Source organism: Bubalus bubalis, chromosome X, assembly GCF_019923935.1.
Source record: "Bubalus bubalis isolate 160015118507 breed Murrah chromosome X, NDDB_SH_1, whole genome shotgun sequence".
Taxonomy (NCBI): Eukaryota; Metazoa; Chordata; class Mammalia; order Artiodactyla; family Bovidae; genus Bubalus; species Bubalus bubalis.
Window position 1 is genome coordinate 11,100,166 of NC_059181.1, and position 21,935 is coordinate 11,122,100.

Below are 21,935 nucleotides of genomic sequence, written 5' to 3' on the forward strand. Positions count from 1 at the left end.
TATGAATAGAACTTAAATTATTGTTGCTGTGAAGATTAAGTTATTATATGAAAAGCACAATGAATAGTGTCTGGAATGTATTATTCACTATTTTGATCATTTAAAAAGTAATTTCCTGATTAGTATCCTCACCTAGATGCCTTTTCAATATAAGCAGTTGTGTGAGCATATGAGAATTTCCATCTTGTGTATTTTCAGATTTTTCTACTTCAAGTGCTGCACATAACTAGAAACCCTTGAAAAGCTATTCTTTATAATATTTTATGAGGCCAGGTGAACAGAAGGTCCACAGATATTTTGGAATTAAGTTAAATTTGACTATTCTTGCTGCCTCTGAGTTTCATAAATTTGGCTTGTGTTTATCAGCTGGACCCTGGCTCAGACTTGCAGCTATGGTGCGCTCTGTACCTTGCTGCCGTGCCAGCTGCATCCCTGGCTCCAGAAGGGCTTCACAGCCTGGTCCAGATGGCTCTGTTTGCTTTTATGAAAGCATTTGGTGCCTCTATAAGCTCCTGGCTGCGTGTGGGCTGTTCTTCCTCGAGACTGAGTGGGAGGCCATGCTGCTATAAATATATAATTAAAGTATTGGAATATTTATGTAAAACTTTTAAAATGAGGATTTACAAAAAATTATAGTAGGATTTAAAATTGTTTGTCATGTTTTGTGCATCATATTGAAAAACTATTCCCTTGACACTTGTAAATGCTACTGTATCTGGGATCCTGAGCTGGCTTTTGGTTCTTCAGCAATATATTCTAACATTAAAGAAAAATGGCAAACCTTATTAGGCTTTAAAGCTTGGGAAAAAAGAAGTTATCATTTTTTAAAGAATACAGTCTGTTTCGGCAGAATTCCCAGTCTTAACATTATCGGCATGAGGGTTCCTATCTTTTTGTTGAGACATATCCACAGAAGCTTTGTGGGCTTCTCTCCACCCATCGTTTAAAAAAAAATCCCTGGTTCCTTATCCTGGGGGGCTGGTATTTTCTGAATATTCCAAGGAGAGTTAGGTGTGAGGTTCCAAAGGAAAGTTCCAGAGCTTACCTTCCATGGTTTTTCTTTCAAGTAGAAAAAATATGCCTTCTCTATCTGCTTGTCCTAACACAGGCATATTTGTCTCTGTATGTCTAAGAGACTGGTTGAGCTTATGGGGTCTTAGTTGTTTTGGCAAATAGGTCTCTGCTTTTCAGTGGAAAACAATGACTGAAGCAAAGAAAAGCCTTTTCAAGCCTCTCCCTTTCTTACTTTCATCTCATCTGGTTCCAGCCTTCCCTAGTTGCTCTTTTTATCTGAAAACATATTTCAACAAGTATTTACTGAGCTTATTTGTATTTTTCCAGGAGAGAATTTTCAAGCAAATTTTTGATACAACATTTGTGTGACTTGAAAAGTTCAAAGTTTTTCCTTAAAGCTGAAAAATGAAGTGCTTGTATCTGAGTTTGGGTAATTGAGTAATGGCCAGGACACTGGTGAAAGGGCAGGGCCAGCCCTTCCTCCAACTATTTCAGGTGCCAGCCTTGGGCACTTCACACCAGGCATTTATTGAATGAGTGTCAACTAACTGTGAAATTGTGGGCATCCTGTTCCTTTTTATCCCATAGTTTTTTGATTGTGCATTCTCTTAGAAAAACAGATCTACTGGAGAACTTGAAGACTTTAAATTTTTATTTATAAAGTGCTACTCATGCTAGTGGTATTGATTTTTCTTCCTCTGTGTGGCCTCCTGAGATTTTATATGAGTTTGGGGGATCCTGCAGGGCCACCACCAGGGAGCCTAGGAGTTGTGTTTGCATGTTTGAGGCTGAGCAACTTTCCCTCTGAGCCCCATGTTAGGCGCTCATGATATCTGCTATATTTAGGGAACTGAGTGATGCCGACTGCGATGGAGCCCTGACCCTGCCAGAGTTCTGTGCTGCATTTCATCTCATTGTGGCCCGAAAGAACGGCTACCCGCTGCCTGAGGGCCTGCCTCCAACTCTGCAGCCAGAGTACCTGCAAGCAGGTAAGGCCTGGTCATAAATCCCAGACCTTAGGTGTTTCCCATCCTGACCTTATAAGAAACTTTTGTTTTTTAAGATGATGTCCACATACTTTGAGGAGTTCTTTGTATCTATAGTTACTGTCTTTAACTGGTATTAGACTCACAACTTATCATGTGAGTCATAGGGATGATCTGGGTAAGTGTGAGTACTGTCTGGATGGATTTAAACCAAGGTTACTTCAGTTCAGTTCAGTCGCTCAGTCATGTCCAACTCTTTGCGACCCCATGAGCTGCAGCATGCCAGGCCTCCCTGTCCAACACCAACTCCCGGAGCCCACCCAAACTCATATCCATTGAGTCGGTGATGCTATCCAACCATCTCATCCTCTGTTGTCCCCTTCTCTTCCTACCCTCAATCTTTGCCAGCATCAGAGTTTTTTCAAATGAGTCAGCTCTTTGCATCTTTCATAAAAATTGTGGACCAGGTAACTCCTGAACCCCCAGCTGATAAAAGCATGAAGAGGAAGATCTTCCTTTAGAGCCAGTGCTGACTTGGCATCTTCAGGCCAATTCTGGTGTCCCCAAGTGACCTTAGGTAATGGAATGGACTAGGATTCTTGAACCTAATGAAAAAGTTTAAAATGTATGAAAGGCTGTAATCTTAAAGGTACACTTAATTTTTTTCATATGTATCCACCCATATAACTGCAATCAGATGAAAGATACAGAACATTCTAGCATGCCAGAAAGTTGGAATAGAACTCTCTTTGTCTTTTTCATTAATTAACAGCAATCCCCAATTCTCTGGAGAGGAAAGAGTTACGGTGAGTCCAACATTTGTATTAACTTCTTTGGAAGATTGAAAAAATTAGTAGTGTCTTTTGACCATTCAAAGCAGTGGGCTGATTTCTGATGTGAATTCTATTACTCACAGAAGTATAGCTTCCTTTGAAAGAAACAGCTGTCCAGAAACAGCTGGTAGTTAAAGTAGCAATTTTCACTTTTTAGGGAGGATCTCTAAAACATGATAGCTTAGTCATTGATGATTATTGGCAAGAGGGAACCAGTGTCTAAAGAAAATGTGATTAGTCATTAATAGAGCATAAATTTTGTGGTTAGATTATCTTGTCTTGTCCCTTCCTCATAAAGGCATGAGATTCAAAGTGACCAGTTACTTATCTAAGTCAGTCTTGAGATCACTGACTCTTAAATATTAATAAAAAGTCTGTCATTCTGTGGTAGGTACTAATGGGTGGAGGCTCAACCAAAGGGAAGAGTGTCTGGTGCCAGGGACAGGTAGAAAAATTGGAGGAAGCATGACCCATAGGATCACGACCAGAGGTCCTCAGAAAATGTATGAAGGGGAGGGTTCACAGAGCAAATGCAACTACATATTTCAGAACTTGGACTTTGCTTATAGCAGCTGCTTTCTGACACCAGTGGACTGTAACTCCAGCCTGCTCCCTTTCCTTACAGGCTTGTGGAGACTGTCAGGAGTCCCTAAGAACTAGTTTGCAAGTGAGCAGCATTGATACACTGCTTATTTCCTCTTCAGTGTCTCTCTCTATGTCCCTTTCTCTGTCTCACTCTCCCCTCTATCATTCCATTTTGGGTTTTTTTTCTTTATTTTAATTGGAGGCTAATTACTTTACAATATTGTGGTGGTTTTTGCCATACATTCACATGAATCAGCCATGGGTGTACATGTGTTCCCCATCCTGATCCTCCCTCCCCATCCCATCCCTCAGGGTCATCCCAGTGCACCAGCCCTGAGCACCCTGTCTCATGAATTGAACCTGGACTAGCGATCTATTTCACATATGATAATATACATATTTCAATGCTATTCTCTCAAATCATCCCACCCTCGCCTTCTCCCACAGAGTCCAAAAGTCTGTTCTTTACATCTGTGTCTCTTTTGCTGTCTCGCATATACGGTCATTGTTACCATCTTTCTAAATTCCATATATCTGTGTTAATACACTGTATTGGTGTTTTTCTATCTGACTTACTTTGCTCTGTATAATAGGCTCCAGTTTCATCCACCTCATTAGAACTGATTCAAATGCATTCTTTTTAATAGCTGAGTAATATTCCACTGTGAATATGTACCACAGCTTTCTTATCCATTCGTCTGCCGCTGGACATCTAGGTTGCTTCCATGTCCTGCCTATTGTAAACAGTGCTGTGATGAACATTGGAGTACACGTGTCGCTTTCAATTCTGGTTTCCACACTGTTCTCCATAGTGGCTGTACTAGTCTGCATTCCCACCAACAGTGTAAAAGGGTTCCTCATTCTCCGCACCGTCTCCAGCATTTATTGTTTGTAGACTTTTTGATAGCAGCCATTCTGACCGGCGTGAGATGGTACCTCATTGTGGTTTTGATTTGCATTTCTCTGATAATGAGTGATGTTGAGCATCTTTTCATGTGTTTGTTAGCCACCTGTATGGCTTCTTTGGAGAAATGTCTGTTTAGTTCTTTGGCCCATTTTTTGATTGTGTCATTTATTTTTCTGGAATTGAGCTGCAGGAGTTGCTTGTATATTTTTGAGATTAATTTTTTGTCCATTGCTTCATTTGCTATTACTTTCTCCCATTCTGAAGGCTGTCTTTTCTCCTTGCTTATAGTTTCCTTTGTTGTGCAAAAGCTTTTAAGTTTAATTAGGTCCCATTTGTTTATTTTTGTTTTTATTTCTGTTAGTCTGGGAGGTGGGTCATAGAGGATACTGCTATGATTTATGTTGGAGAGTGTTTTGTCTATGTTTTCCTCTAGGAGTTTTATAGTTTCTGGTCTTACATTTAGATCTTTAATCCATTTTGAGTTTATTTTTGTGTATGGTGTTAGAAAGTGTTCTAGTTTCATTCTTTTACAAGTGGTTGACCAGTTTTCCCAGTACCACTTGTTAAATAGATTGTCTTTTCTCCATTATATATTCTTGCCTCCTTTGTCAAAAATAAGGTATCCATAGGTGTGTGGATTTATCTCTGGGCTTTCTATTTTGTTCCATTGATCTACATTTCTGTCTTTGTGCCAGTACCATACTGTCTTTGTAGCTATACTACAAAGCATCACTGACTGATGCTTTGTAGTATAGCCTGAAGTTGGGCAGGTTGATTCCTCCAGTTCTATTCTTCTTTCTCAAGATTGATTTGGCTATTCGAGGTTTTTTGTATTTCCATACAAATTGTGAAATTATTTGTTCTAGTTCTCTGAAAAAAACTGTTGGTAGCTTGATAGGGACTGCATTGAATCTATAGATTGCTTTGGGTAGTATACTCATTTTCACTATATTGATTCTTCTGATCCATGAACATGGTATATTTCTCCATCTATTTGTGTCATCTTTGATTTCTTTCATCAGTGTTTTATAGTTTTCTATGTATAGGTCTTTTGTTTCTTTAGGTAGATTTATTCCTAAGTATTTTATTCTTTTCATTGCAATGGTGAATGGAATTGTTTCCTTAATTTCTCTTTCTGTTTTCTCTTGTTGGTATATAGGAATGCAAGGGATTTCTGTGTGTTAATTTTTTATCCTGCAACTTTATATATTCATTGATCAGCTCTAGTAATTTTCTGGTGGAGTCTTTAGAGTTTTCTATGTAGAGGATCATGTCATCTGCAAACAGTGAGAGTTTAACTTCTTCTTTTCCAATCCTTTTATTTCTTTTGCTTCTCTGATTGCTGTGGCTAAAACTTCCAAAACTGTGTTGAATAGTAGTAGTGAGAGGGGGCACCCTTGTCTTGTTCCTGATTTTAGGGGAAATGCTTTCAATTTTTCACCATTCGGTATAATGTTTGCTGTGGGTTTGTCATATATTGCTTTTATTATGTTGAGGTATGTTCCTTCTATGCCTGCTTTCTGGAGGGTTTTTTTTTAAATCATAAATGGATGTTGAATTTTGTCAAAGGCTTTCTCTGCATCTATTGAGGTAATCATATGGCTTTTATTTTTCAGTTTGTTAATGTGTATCACATTGATTGATTTGCAAATATTGAAGAATCCTTGCATCCCTGGGATAAAGCCCACTTGGTCATGATGCATGATCTTTTTAATATGTTGTTGGATTCTGTTTGCTAGAATTTTGTTAAGGATTTTTGCATCTATGTTCATCAGTGATACTGGCCTGTAGTTTTCTTTTTTTGTGGCACCTTTGTCTGGTTTTTATAAAGAAAGCTGAGTGTCGAAGAATTGATGCTTTTGAACTGTGGTGTTGGAGAAGACTCTTGAGAGTCCCTTGTACTGCAAGGAAATCCAACCAGTCCATCCTAAAGAAGATCAGTCCTGGGTGTTCATTGGAAGGACTGATGTTGAGGCTGAAACTCCAATACTTTGGCCGCCTGATGTGAAGAGCTGATTCATTGGAAAAGACCCTGATGCTGGGAAAGATTGAGGGCAGGAGGAGAAGGGTTTGACAGAGGATGATATGGTTGGATGGCATCATCGACTTGATGGACATGGGTTTGGGTAGTCTCCGGGAGTTGGTGATAGACAGGGAGGCCTGGCATACTGTGGTTCATAGGGTCACAAAGAGTAGGATACGACTGAGTGACTGAACTGAACTGAACTGTCTGGTTTTGTTATTAGGGTTATGGTGGTCTCATAGAATGAGTTTGAAAGTTTGCCTTCCTCTGCAGTTTTCTGGAAGAGTTTGTGTAGGATAGGTGTTAGCTCTTCTCTAAATTTTTGGTAGAATTCAGCTGTGAAGCCATCTGGTCCTGGGCTTTTGTTTTTTGGAAGATTTCTGATTACAGTTTCGATTTCTGTGCTTGTGATAGATCTGTTAAGATTTTCTATTTCTTCCTGGTTCAGTTTTGGAAAGTTACACTTTTCTAAGAATTTGTCCATTTCTTCCAAGTTGTCCATTTTATTGGCATATAGTTGTTGATAGTAGTCTCTTATGATCCTTTGTATTTCTGTGTTGTCTGTTGTGATTTTTCCATTTTCATTTCTAATTTTGTTCATTTGATTCTTCTCCCTTGTTTTCTTGATGAGTCTGGGTAATGGTTTGTTTATTTGTCTTCTCAAAGAACCAGCTTTTAGCTTTGTTGATTTTGGCTATGGTCTCCTTGTTTCTTTTGCATTTATTTCTGCCCTAATTTTTATGATTTCTTTCCTTCTACTAACCCTGGGGTGCTTCATTTCTTCTTTTTCTAGTTGCGTTAGGTGTAAAGTTAGGTAATTTATTTGATTTCTCTCCTGTTTCTTGAGGTAGGCTTGTATTGCTATGAACCTTGCCCTTAGCACTGCTTTTACTGAATCCCATAGGTTTTGGGTTGTTGTGTTTTCATTTTCATTCATTTGTACGCATATTTTGATTTCTTTTTTGATTTCTTCTGTGATTTGTTGGTTATTCAGAAATGTGTTGTTTAGCCTCCATATGTTTATATTTTTAATAGTTTTTTTTCCTGTAGTTGACATCTAATCTTACCGCATTGTGATCAGAAAAGATGCTTGAGATGATTTCAGTTCTTTTGAATTTACCAAGGCTAGATTTATGGTCCAGGATGTGATTTGTCCTGGAGAAGGTTCCGTGTGCACTTGAGAAAAAGGTGAAATTCATTGTTTTGGGGTGAAATGTCCTGTAGATATCAATCAGGTCTAACTGGTTCATTGTATCATTTAAAGTTTGTGTTTCCTTGCTAATTTTCTGTTTAGTTGATCTATCCATAGGTGTGAGTGGGGTATTAAAATCTCCCACTATTATTGTGTTACTGTTAATTTCCCCTTTCATGCTTGTTAGCATTTGCCTTACATACTGCGGTGCTCCTATGTTGGGTGTATATATATTTATAATTGTTATATCTTCTTCTTGGTTTGATCCTTTGATCATTATGTAGTGTCCTTCTTTGTCTCTTTTCATGGCCTTTATATCAAAATCTATTTTATTTGATATGAGTATTGCTACTTCTGCTTTCTTTTGGTCTCCATTTGCATGAAATATCTTTTTCCAGCCCTTCACTTTCAGTCTGTACGTGTCCCTAAGTTTGAGGTGGGTCTCTTGTAGACAGCATATATAGGGGTCTTGTTTTTGTATCCATTCAGCCAGTCTTTGTCTTTTGGTTGGAGCATTCAACCCATTTACATTTAAGGTAATTATTGATGAATATGATCCCATTGCCATTTACTTTGTTGTTTTGGGTTCGAGTTTATAAACCTTTTCTGTGTTTCCTATCTAGAGAAGATCCTTTAGCATTTGTTGAAGAGTTGGTTTGGTGGTGCTGAATTCTCTGAGCTTTTGCTTGTCTGTAAAGCTTTTGATTTCTCCTTGATATTTGAATGAGATCCTTGCTGGGTACAGTAATCTGAGTTGTAGGTTTTTCTCTCTCATCACTTTAAGTATGTCCTACCATTCCCTTCTGGCTTGAAGAGTTTCTGTTGAAAGATCAGCTGTTATCCTTATGGGGATACCCTTGTGAGTTATTTGTTGTTTTTCCATTGCTGCTTTTAATATTTGTTCTTTGTGTTTGATCTTCATTAATTTGATTAATATGTGTCTTGAGGTGTTTTGCCTTGGGTTTATCCTGTTTGGGACTCTCTGGGTTTCTTGGACTTGGGTGGCTATTTCCTTCCCCATTTTAGGGAAGTTTTCAACTATTATCTCCTCAAGTATTTTTTCATGGCCTTTCTTTTTGTCTTCTTCTTGATAGAAGAAGGAGGAGGGAGATAGAGGTGACCAGGAGGAGAAGAGGTTGAATCAAAAGGGGAGAGAGCAGTCTAGCCAGTAATCAATGCCCTGTTTGTGTTCCACAGTCTGGAACACTCAGAGAGGTTCACGGAGTTCCACAGAGAAGAGAAGAGGGAGGAAGGAGATAGAGGTGACCAGAAGGAGATAGAGGTGGCCAGGAGGAGAGGAGGGGGAGTCAAAAGGAGAGAGACCAATCTAGCCTGTGATCAGTTCCCTAAGTGTTCTCCACAGCCCAGACTACCCAAAGAGATTCACAGAGTTGGGTAGAGAAGAGAAGAGGGAGGGAGGAGATAGAGGTGACCTGGGGGAGAAAAAGGAGAGTCAAAAGGGAAGAGAGCAATCAAGCCAGTAATCACACTCCTGAGTAAAAATGGGTACTGAAGATTGGATTCATAAAGGTACAGAATTGATAACAAATACCAAAAAGCAAAGATTAAAAATCTAGAGTAGAGGATAGACTCTCAAAAATACAGTATTAAAAAAAATTGCAAAAGTTATAAAAAATATTAAATTTGCTTTAAAATAGTCTTTTTTTTGCAAGGTAATAGGTTTTAAAAATGAAAATAAAAGGAATAATAAAGAACTTAAAACTAAAAAAATTTCAAAAATTAAAAATGATAATAGTAAAATATATCTAAGAATTTCTCTGGAGCTGTTGAGGGCAGTGTGGGGTCAGTTCAGTTTCACATAGTTCCTTGTTCCAGCTTATACTTCTTCTCAAGGTCTATAGATCCCTTCCAATGTAGCCAATGCTAACTACAGGGTTTTAATCTGTTGCACCTGTCACTTACAAAGTGGTTCCCTCTTCTTTGTTTATTTTGTCTTCCTCTGTTTGCAAGTCTCTTCAGTATCTCACTTCTGCCCTGACACAAGGGGGCAAAGGTGGTCATTTATTTAGGCTCACTTGTTCAGTTGTGCTGTGGGGAGGGAGGAACACTGCAAGCAAATATCACTGGCATGTGTGGGGAGTACTCACAGTGTCTGGGCCACACTGGGTTTGCCCCTGCTCTCGGCATGTGTGCTTTCCTGGTCTACACTACTGAGGCTCCAGGTTGCTCTGCAGGCGAACTATCTAAGGCGGGCCCTGGGTTGTGTGCACTTCCCAGGTCTAAGCCGCTCAGGTTCAGGTTCTTGGGTACTCCACAAAAGCACAGACTGGTTGGGCCTGCATTTTGTGCCCTTCCCAGGTCTGAGCAGCTCAGGCAACCAGGTGCTTGGCGAGTGTACTCTCCTCAGGTGGGGCGGTGCATCTTATCACCTCCATGGTCCTGGCCGCTCAGTTTCCCAGTGCTCAGTGGGAGCACTGTCTCAGGTGTGCCGTGTGTCTCCTCTGGGGAGCTGATCTCTGGCTGCGACCCTCCTGGTGGATGTCAACCGTCCAGGATCCCAGGTAGACTTGGTGAGCAACTGGGAGCCTGCTCGCAGTTTGATAGAGGATGCTGTCTCTGGGGCCGAATTTGCCCCTTTCCTTCCGTCTCTGGCTGGCACCTGCCTGCCTCCCTGCCTCTGGCGGGGATGGGCCAGTCCACTGCCGGCTAGCTCTCCTCTGGTATTTGCTCAGTTCTTTGTTTTGTGAGTGGCCCGGCAGTGCCTTAGGTTAGAGCTTTTTGTGGGAAAGTTCTCTCTCTCTCTTTCCTCTTTTTTTTTTCTTCTCTCTCTCTGGCTATCCCACAGTTTGGGTTGCTATCTCATGTTAGCTCCCTCAGATTGCCCTCAGGGCATTCAGGCCAAATCCTTACCCTAAGCACTGCAGCCCATGCCTACCTGTTCAGCCCCCTCTTGCTGGTGGCAGACGCAAGCATCTGGGCTACTTCTCCACTGGAACTTGCAGTTAGGCGCTTAATCTGTGGGTTTTATTTATTTTTTCCTCCCAGTTACGTTGCCCTCTGATCTTCCCTGGTGGCTCAGAGGTTAAAGCGTCTGCCTGTAATGCGGGAGACCTGGGTTCGATCCCTGGGTCGAGAAGATCCCCTGGAGAAGGAAATGGCAACCCACTCCAGTACTCTTGCCTGGAGAATCCCATGGACAGAGGAGCCTGGTAGGCTACAGTCCATGGGGTCTCAAACCGTCGGACATGACTGAGCAACTTCACTTTAGTGACTTCACTTTATGTTGCCCTCTGAGATTCCAAAACCCCCCACAGACCCACCAGTGACAGGGTTTCCTGGTGTTTGGAAACTTCTCTTTTACGACTCCCTCCTGGGGATGGGTATCCATCCCTAGCTTTTTTGTCTCTCTTTTTATCTTTTATATTTTGTCCTACCTCCTTTCGAAGACAATGGGCTGCCTTTCTGGGTGCCTGGTGTCCTCCGCCAGCATTCAGAAGTTGTTTTGTGGAATTTGCTCAGCATTCAAATGATCTTTCCATGAATTTGTGGGGGAGAAAGTGGTCTCCCCGTCCTATTCCTCCATCTTCCATTTTGGGGTTTTGATGAATGTGGTTTCCTTGTTTATCTGTGATGTGGCCATGGAACCTAGGCCACATGTCATGACTCCTTGTTTGAACCCCCCTGCCACACACCAATTTGTTTGTGACCTTTTATGGAGCATGCATTTATATAGAAAAAAAGGAAGAATCTATCACATACTCTTCAATTAAATAAAAATTGCCCATCATTTCCAGTTTGTGGTATTAATCTTAAATAATAATTATATAGTTCTAGCAAAAATCATGAGACCTCATAAAACCCCATCAAACATAGTGATAGTAAAAGGTTTAGTAGTTAACTTTTAAATGGTTTATCACCCTTGTTTATTTTTGTATTTGATTCAAGAAAATGGCCAGAAGTATTGAGGTCTTCTCTATGCTTTTAGACTTTGAAAAATATGACTGGTCCTATTCATTTTGAGGGTTCATTTTTATGAGACCAAATTTAAATTTTTAAAAAACTTAGCTCTTGTTTCAAGAATTTTCAGATTGATCTCTATTTGGTCTTTAAAACAAATTAATCCGGTCTTCAATAACATTGGTGAAGAGTGTAAATTTGGTTGATACCATTGTGCATTCATAAATATATAAACTTGTTTTCAATAAAGTAATGAAACAAGAACTGTCGTATCTTATTCCCCCCCCCTCCATCTGCCAACAGTGAAAATTAACAGGCAGAATTGGAAGGAGACTTTGGATTATTTGGTGGCTTACTCATGGGCTTTTGGATATTTTTATGTCTAGGTGACTGGGTGGATTTTGGTATAGATTTTTAGCCTATAATTTGTTAAAAGTACTTACTGGTTATGTCCTATGTCAGAGGCACTGTGTTATTCTCTGTGGTCAGAGTGCTATATAAAAGAGAGTTCTTACCATCATAGGACTTAGAGACAGTTGGAGAATGGATGACTTTAGGGAGGACTTCCTTAAATGTTTGCACTTAAATGTGAAGGGTGAGCTAAGGGCACTGCAGGTGAAGAAGGGGGAAGAGTGGGCTCTGGGCACAGGGGACAGCATGTATGCTGCAGTGTCCCTCTCTGATAGGGAGTTTGGAGTAGGGGAGTCATGTGAATTTCAGGTCATGGTGGGAGAGATTTAGCAGTGAATGCATGGCCTTGGTAGTTTTTGAAAGTGTTAGCTTTCTACGCAGCTCGACTCCTCCTTGATAAGGCATCAGTGTATAATTGTAGCCAGGTCACTGATTGGTCAGCTAGAAAGAGAAATCTTATCTTGGTTAAAACTCCTCTTGGGGCTGGATTGAGGGATGGTACAAACTTGGAAACGTGTTTTGCTGAGGTTTTTTTTTTTTTTTTTTTTTTTTTTTTTTTTTTTTAACCAAGGAAAGGGTGAGACGACTTGGTATAGTTAGAAAAATCACTGGGGCTCAAGGTTTGTCCCACCTGCTATCAGTGAAACGCAGACCAGAGGAAGCAGGGGAACAATCTAAGGTGCTTGTGCTCAGCTGCGTGTGGCAGCTCTTTCTTGGTGGACACTACTTGACCAAGAGGGAAGTTGGCATTTCAAACCCTGGTGGTGATGGGAGGGTGAGAAAGGATTAAAAACACCAGTCCATGTTTTAACATTTGATTAACAATATTTTTAAAAACATGCCATTAAAATTTTGATTTCTTAATAGCTGGTCTTGACAAACTTGATTTGTAGCTTCTGTTTACTGTCTACCCCAGTCTGCTTTTCCTCTTTGGAATATTGACAATTTCCTTAGCTGTTGAGACATTTTTTTTTTACTTACTTTGTGACAAAAGTGGTGAAACAGAATCTGCTTCTAAGAAATAGTGTGAGTGTTCAGTGTTAGCTTACTAGGTAGCATGATTTTTCTTACGCTGATCCACTCATCTATGCGGCAAACAACTGCTGTCTCTGCACTTACTATGTTGGAATACACCCATAATGTGATTCTTATTTCATTGTTATAAATCAGTAAGAACTTGTGCTCTTACTTTTGTTATTCGTGCTAATCAAAAGAAATGAGTATTTCATAAAATTTTCTTCAGCACACAGCATTGTAAGATCTTGTCTATTTACTTCCAATAGTAATAGCTAAAATGCAGTATTTCCTCAGTTAATGTTTATGGTATGCAAACTATCACCATAGTTCAGTTCAGTTCAATCAGTTCAGTCGCTCAGTCATGTCCGACTCTTTGCAGCCCCATGAATCGCAGCATGCCAGGCCTCCCTGTCCATCACCAACTCCTGGAGTTTGCCCAAACTCAGGTCCATCGAGTTGGTGATGCGATCCAGCCATCTCATCCTCTGTCGTCCCCTTCTCCTCCTGCCCCCAATCCCTCACAGCATCAGGGTCTTTTCCAATGAGTCAACTCTTCACATGAGGTGGCCAAAGTACTGGAGTTTGAGCTTCAGCATCAGTCCTTCCAATGAACACCCAGGACTGATCTCCTTTAGGATGGACTGGTTGCATCTCCTTGCAGCCCAAGGAACTCTCAAGAGTCTTCTCCAACACCACAGTTCAAAAGCATCAATTCTTCGGCACTCAGCTTTCTTTACAGTCCAACTCTCACATCCATACATGACCACTGGAAAAACCATAGCCTTGACTAGATGGACCTTTGTTGGCAAAGTAATGTCTCTGCTTTTGAATATGCTATCTAGGTTGGTCATAACTTTCCTTCCAAGGAGTAAGTGTCTGTTAATTTCATGGCTGCAATCACCATCTGCAGTGATTTTGGGGCCCAAAAAAATAAAGTCTGACACTGTTTCCACTGTTTCCCCATCTATTTCCCATGAAGTGATGGGACCAGATGCCATGATCTTCGTTTTCTGAATGTTGAGCTTAAAGCCAACTTTTTCACTCTCCTCTTTCACTTTCATCAAGAGGCTTTTTAGTTCCTCTTCACTTTCTGCCATAAGGGTGATGTCATCTGCATATCTGAGGTTATTGATATTTCTCCTGGCAATCTTGATTCCAGCTTGTGCTTCTTCCAGTCCAGAGTTTCTCATGATGTACTCTGCATATAGTTACTGCCATTTAAATATGTTGCTAGTATCATAGTTAAAACAGAAGTATTGTGATACTGATGGTTAAGGTGGAAAATGACTTCTGTGTTCTTAATATAACATGAAATGCTGACAGCATGGACTCTTCAGCAGGACTGCTGGCAGTTCAAGTTCCTGTTCTTCATTTACTGGCTCTTTGACATTGACTGAGGTGCTTCACTTCACTGTTTCTTAGTTTTATTGTGTGTAGAGTAGGCATGGTAGAAGTACCAGCTTGTATATGTAAAAACATGAAATACTACCTCAGCGTGATGAGTGCCATCTCTAGTATAGGAGCTGGCTGATTTTGTTGTTCTATTTATGAAGCACAGAAAAGCTGCAAGGAAACAATGATCACTATGACTAAAATATATATTCTTATGTATTCTTTTTGTTTCTTTTTAGCCTTTCCTAAGCCCAAGTGGGAGTGTGCATTATTTGATTCTTATTCTGAGTCAATACCAGCAAACCAACAACCCCGTGATTTGAATCGGATGGAGGTAAAAAATCATCATATGTTAGTAAGTAAGGATGTGTGTACACTTAAATCCGTTAGCTGATGTTCTTTACAAACTCTGGAAAATCTGCTTTCATAACGTTTTCTCTTCATACTTAGTACTTTGAAGCTCAGCATTTCAGATTTAGACACCAGATATATCTGTAATTATCTTTTTTTTTCTTTTCTCCCTAAAACTACATTTGGAGAAAAAAATCAAAGTAGCCTCTTGACCTTTTAGAGGTGAAATTTAGGTATTGCCAAACTAAGCCAAAAAAATGGAAGGCAGATTATTTACTTTAATCAAACTTTAATTCTGAAGTAAACATTGTAAAGCTGTATTTTTAGCAGCTGAGTATTAACCAGGTATAATGAATCAGAACAGTTTTGAGAGGAAGCTTGAGAACTGTATATGAGGGCCCCAAATCACATTCAAAGCTGCCTAATTTGGATGATCCTCAAGAGAAACCTGAAGAATTCCTTTAATGATAGGCCATTGATGGGCTTAGACGCGTGCTTAGGGGTCCTTATGGTTTTTGTTAATATCAGCACTATCATCACCATCACCACCATTATAATTGCCGTGATGACAACTTATGATATCTGTTGTTCCCACCCTGAGAAAAGTCTGGAAGTATTTCATAAATGGAGGTTTGTACATAGGCTTCTATTACCATGCTCTGATGTTGCAAGATGATAGAAGTCAAAGGCAACGTCAGAGCATGGCGTTGCCTTATTTATTCTTCCCCCAGGAGGCTCTGGTGCCTGTAGTGTGCATTGTGGATGCCATCCTCTCTGAGCCAGTCCAGCCCCCTTCTGCATCATTCTCTCTGATAACATCTCTCAGCCTCTTTGCTACTCTTTTTTGGAGTTGTAGCCTCTGTGCTCCTTTGCTTAGCAGATTTCTCCTCTGGGGAAAGAGATAAAGTGATTTCAGGTGGAATGATAGATGTGCATTCAAAGACTTTTGGCTTTTTTAATTTCTTTTTGTAGAATATGCATGATGGTGAAGCAGACATGATTGTCAGCCACTTTTCATAGCCCCCAGTGTATTCTGGGTTGCTGGCAGTGTCTGTGGAAGTTTGTCTGTCAGGCCAGGATGCTACAACTCTTATGCAGTTGCCCTGGTTTTGTTTTTTTGTTTTATTTTTAAATAAAAAAATTTTTTTTTGCTATGGGTAGCCCTGCTTGTGTAAAATTATATTGTTGTTAGGTGATTTACTAAAAAAAATTTCTTAATTCATATTCTTTCTGGTTAAACATTTTGTTCCATCTTGCCATGGTATGAGATAGCCTTCGCCTTTCCAACAGAGACAAATAATGCTGGTTTTTTGGGTTTTTTTTTTTTTTGAGAAATTAATTACTGACTCATGTTGCTTTCCCCCGTGTACTCACTTCAGTTCAGTTCAGTCGCTCAGTCGTATCTGACTCTTTGTGACTCCATGCACTGCAGCACGCCAGGCCTCCCTGTCCATCACCAACTCCCGGAGTTTACCCAAACTCATGTCCATCGAGTCGGTGATGTGATCCAGCCATCTCATCCTCTGTCGTCCCCTTCTCCTCCTGTCCCCAATCCCTCCCAGCATCAGGGTCTTTTCCAATGAGTCAACTCTTCGCATGAGGTGGCCAAAGTATTGGAGTTTCAGCTTCAGCATCAGTCCTTCCAATGAACACCCAGGACTGATCTCCTTTAGGATGGATCTCCTTGCAGTCCAAGGGACTCTCAAGAGTCTTCTCCAACAGCACAGTTCAAAAGCATCAATTCTTCGGCACTCAGCTTTCTTCACGGTCCAACTCTCACATCCATACATGACTACTGGTGTACTCACTTATCATCTGTCTAAAAGGAAAGGACCAAATATACAGATGGCTGTCAAATCTGGAAATGGAGATATTTTAAACACAGGAATGCATGTTTAAAGTTTATTTTATTTTTGGCTGTGATGCATGTCTTGTGGGATCTTAGTTCCCTGACTAGGGATTGAACCCAGGCCCATGGCAGTGAAAGCTTAGAGTCCTAACCACTGGAACACCAGGAAAGTCCTCATGCTTGGAGTTTAAATAGAACTTGGTACCAGCAGCCCTGTGAGGGATGACTCCATGCAGGTGTTTGTTGTGAATGGAGCTATAGCTGATTCAGGTCTTGAGAAGTTTGCTCAGCAGTACATCTTTTTTAGAAGACAACAGACCTGTACCATGTACTTATTTCCATCAAGAATTAAAGAGTACAATTTCAAGTATATGTGTCTTTAGCCACGTTTCTTAGGTTACTGAGTTGCTTTTTTTGTAAACAGGCTTATTGAGATATAATTCACATACCACATTCAGCTAAGGTATACAATTCAGTGGTTTTGAGCATATTGACAGTTGTGCAACTGTCATTATAGTCTAATTTTAGAACATCTTCATCACTCCAGAAAGAAAACCTGTACCCATTAGCAGTCATCTACTGTTCTCCTCTTGCCCCAGCCTCTAGTAATCACTAAGCTTTTTTCTGTCTCTGGAATTTGCCTACTCTGGACATTTCATATAAATAGAAACATATGACATGTGGTCTTTTGTGACAGGCTTCCTTCATTTAGTATAATGTTTGTTTTTTGATCTTCCAGTTTTATTGAGATATAGCTGATGTATTTGTTGTTGTTGTTCAGTCTCTTAAGTCGTGTCCAACTCTTTGTGACCCCTTGGACTGCAGCATGCCAGGCTCTTCTGTCCTCCACTGTCTCCCAGAGTTTGCTCAGATTCACGTCCACTGAGTTGATGATGCTATTTAACCATCTCATCTTCTCCCACCCTCTTCTCCTTTTGCCTTCAATCTTTCCAAGCATCAGGGTCTTTTCTAATGAGTCAGCTCTTTGCATCAGGTGGCCAAAGTATTGGAGCTTCAGCCCTTCCAATGAATATTCAGGGTTGATTTCCTTTAGGAGTGACTAGTTGGGTATCCTTGCTGTCCTAGGGACTCTCAAGAGTCTTCTCCAGCACCACAGTTCGAAAGCATCAATTCTTTAGCGCTCAGCCTTCTTTATGGTCCAACTCTCATATCCGTCCATGGCTACTGGAAAAAGCATAGCTTTGACTATATGGACCTTTGTCAGCAAAGTGATGTCTCTGGTTTTTAATATGCTCTCTAGGTTTCTCATGGCTTTCCTTCAAAGGAACAACTGCCTTTGAATTTCATTGCTGTAGTCCCTGTCCACAGTGATTTTAGAGCCCAAGAAAATAAAATCTGTCACTGCTTCCATAATTGATATATGCAACTGGATAAGTTTAAGGTGTATGGCCAAATGATTTGATTTATGCACATTTTGAAATGATTACCACAATAACTTTAGTGAATATCCATCATCTCACATAGACACCATTAAAGAATTAGGAAAAAATAGTTTTTTCTTGTGATGAGATCACTTTGTATAATATTTTAAAGTTCATTCACAGTGTAGCATGTATCAGCGCTTTATTCCTTTTCGTTGATGAATAATATTCCATTGTATGGATAGAACACATTTTGTTTATCCATTTTTCAGCTGATGGAAATTTGAGTTGCTTCCACTTTGGGGCTGTTAGAAAAAATGCTGCTGTGAATATCCATGTACAAGTTTTTGTGTGCACACATGTTTTCACTTCTCTTGGGTATAAACTGAGGAGTGAATTGATTGGATCACATTATACCTTGTGTTATACTTTTTGAGGAACTAGCAAAATACTTTCCAAAGCAGCTATACCATTTTACATTCCTCTACCAGCAATGTATGAGGGGTCCAATTTCCCCATATCCTTGTTAACTTTGGTTACTCTCTCTCTTTGATTTTAGCCATCCTAGTGGGAATAAAGTAGTATCTCACTGTGGTTTCTATTTGAATTAATGACTACTGATATTAAACATCTTTTTGTGTGCTTATTAGCCATTTGTGTGTCTTCTTTGGTGAAATATCTCTTCCTATCTCTTGTCCATTTATAAACTGGGTTGTTTATTATTGAGTTTTAAGTGTTCTTTATATATTCTGGATGTAAGTTTCTTATTAGATACATAATTTGCAAGTATTTTTCTTTGTTTTTCTCCTCTTTCTTGATAGTATCCGTTGTAGCACAAATGTTTTTTATTTTGATGAAGTAGAATTTATCTAATTTTTTTCTTTTTTTACTTGTGCTTTTGGTGTCATGTCTAAGAAACCATTGCCTAATACAAAATAATGAAGATTGATTCCTATGTTTTCTTCTAAGTGTTTTATAATTTTAGGCCTTACATTTAGGTTTGTGATCCATTTTAAGTTAATTTTTATATAGATTGTGAAGAAGAGGTTCAACTTTATTCTTTTGTATATGGATATCAAGTTGTCTCAGCATCATTTATTGAATAGACAGTTTCTCCCCTACTCAATTGTTTTGTACCCTTGTTGAAAATCAGTTGACCACAAATGTAAGGGTTTATTTATGGATTCTCAATTCAGTTCCATTGATCTATATGTCTGTCATTATGTGAGTACTATACTGTCTTGATTCCTGTTAGTTTTTGCTAAGTTGTTCTTTTTCAAGAATATTTTTGCTATTTTGGGTCCCTTGCATTTTTATATGAAATTTAGGGCCAGCTGGTCGAATTCTGCTAAAAAAAAAAAATAAGAAGGATTGCTTCAATTCTGTAAATGAATTTTGGGAGGATCACCGTTTTAACAGTATTAAGTCTTTTGACCCATGAACACAGAATGTCTTTCCATTTATTTAGATTTTTAAAATTTCTTTAAGTGGTGTTCTTTTGGATTTCTTTTTATCTGTTTTTTTTCTACTCCTAAATTATTTTATTTCATTAAGGATCTGGTTTATAATCCAGCTGGGACAAGAAAATGAAAGAAGGGCACAGTTGAGATACATTTGGTTGAGACACATTCTGTGTTCTAAATTAAGTCTGGAGGCTTCATTGTGATGCCAAGAATGACTTGTCTGAGCATTCTTAAACCCTAGATCAGATTACCACCAGGCAGTATTGTAACTCCATTCTTTGGAACAGTTTGAAAACAGAAGTATTGCTTATCTCTCTTGGGCTGTTCTGATTCTGAGAGGTAAACCAATTAACCTTTGGGAGCACCAGATAACTCCAGGAATTTACCCTACTTTAAGTTTTAGAATTTATCTTTATTTGATTCTTTGAATATATTTAAAATAAAAAGAATACCAAAAGGCTTATAGTGACAAGTCTTCCTCTTATCCCTATCTGCATCTACCCAGTCACCCTTAAAAAATTTATATATCTTTCTAGAATTTGTTTATATGTATACCAAATATGAATATATTATCCTTTAATTTTATCAGAGGACAGACTCCATGCTAATTGAGAGTTTATAAGAAATTATAGTAAGTAGGTTTTACACAGAATTTTAAACTAATCAGCACATGATCAATTTGGGTATTCATCTTAGTATAAGTGGAAATGTCTCCCTTAAATGAGTTAGCAGAAAGTTTTCTTCTGCACACCAATAAAATTCTCTTATTTCATGACAGGGAGGCTATTTGAATCAGGGTTGAGCACCCTCTGCATAAGAGATTCTGGCAAATACCCACATGATGGGACTGCTTGTCAGAACCTCTTGCTGCTTGTGAGAAAATGCCTAGAGCATAGGTTTGTTCTTGACTGAAGTCATGGGCAAATGCTCTACGACTCTGGCTGAATCCCATACCAGATTCAGATACAATGTATGTTCTATACATATTCCTCAGCCTAAATCATTATGTTTTTCCTCTGTGTATATAAAATTCTTCAATGCAAATTAACTTATACCTCACTAGAAACCTAAAAAAAAAAAAAATTAAATGTCAAGGTTTATGGAAGACAGAAATATTGGCAAAATATACAGCTTTTAAAAACATTTTCATCATAATATGCACATCACTTCATTTTCATTCCAACCCATATTATTAATTTACTTTTCTTTCCAAGAAGCTGTCTATTAAAGACATGGCCGACTTTCCTGTCCCTACCCAAGATGTGACTGGTGATGACAAACAAGGTATGAAAAGAATGAGTTTTCTCCCTTTGGGAACATTTTCTGTGTATTTAAAAAATCTATTTCTCTTGGAATGGCTGGTTTCTAGAGTGTATGAGGACTGTTCTCAGTATATGAACACATTTGGATGGATTAAGTTGTTCAGTTGTTGTCACTGAACTATAGTTCATAAAGCAGTAATGAGCTTGAGTGTCCAAAGCCTTCAGTTACGACCCTGTACTCACAGCTGATCCTCAGGCTACTCTGACACCTTATATTGGAATCTGGCCATACTAATTAGGAAATGACTGGAAGCTGAATGGTTTGAGAACATAACATCTTGTGTTGGCAGGTGTGATCCCAGAATATCAATATAAATGTACATTTGCACACAGATCTAACCATTGAGGAAGTTACCTTCTGGAGAGAGAGTTTCTGTCCCTGGGCTTTATTCTCTGTGACCTTGTGGGTGTTGGGCTGTGACGTGGAGCCTTATCTTACTGGGTGGGTGAGAGCATTGCAGCACAGTGTTGCTTGTTATAGCTAGCATAAAGCACAGGGATGACTTGGCTTGGCACTGTCTAGAAGAGAAGGAAGAACACCCTACTTCCTCCCATGCTTCTATTATAATGCTTTATAATTGATCGAGTCCTTCCTCATGCACTGCATTATTCAGTCCTCACAAAATTGAATGGAGGCTGGTATATTTTATCGCCTAAAATATATAGATGAGTAAACTCAAGTTCAGGCAGTATGAATCATTTATTCAGTAAGAAAAAGAGCAGTGGTAAAAACTAAGATTTTCTAATTCTCAAGCCAGTATCCCTTCTATTGGACTGTAGCCCACCAGGCTCCTCTGTCCCTGGGCTTTCCTAGGCAAGAATACTGGAGTGAGTTGCCATTTCCTTCTCCAGGGGATCTTCCCAACCCAGGGATCAAATCCAGATCTCCTGCATTGTAGGCGGATTCTTCACTGACTGAGCCAACAGGGAAACAATTACAATAATTGCATGCTCTCTATTTCAGTGTTTGATCAGGAGGGGCAGGCAGACCTGGACATTGTCTATAGCAGCAAGTACTTTGATAACTCTCTTTACTAGTGGATCTTAGCCTTAAATGTCCATTGGAATAACCTGTGTGCATATGAAGTCGCTCAGTCGTGTCCAACTCTTTGTGACCCCGTGGACTGTAGCCCGCCAGGCTCCTCTGTCCATGGGATTCTCCAGGCTAGAATACTGGAGTGGGTTGCCATTTCCTTCTCCAGGGGATCTTCCCAACCCAGGGATCGAACCCTGGTCTCCTGCATTGCATGCAGATGCTTTATCCTCTGAGCCACCAGGGAAGCTGGCGAG

General features: G+C 39.5%; 1 protein-coding gene across 2 annotated transcripts in view; it reads left to right on the forward strand.

The window, feature by feature from the left end:
- Window positions 1-21,935, forward strand: part of REPS2 (RALBP1 associated Eps domain containing 2) — a 238,584-nt gene that overhangs the window by 112,612 nt on the left and 104,037 nt on the right. For both annotated transcript variants that reach the window (XM_025275803.2, XM_025275804.2), the window contains exons 8-10: window positions 1,861-2,003; window positions 14,518-14,612; window positions 20,538-20,607. In XM_025275803.2, the coding sequence (XP_025131588.1) occupies window positions 1,861-2,003; window positions 14,518-14,612; window positions 20,538-20,607 (308 nt within the window). The remainder of the gene's footprint in view (window positions 1-1,860; window positions 2,004-14,517; window positions 14,613-20,537; window positions 20,608-21,935) is intronic.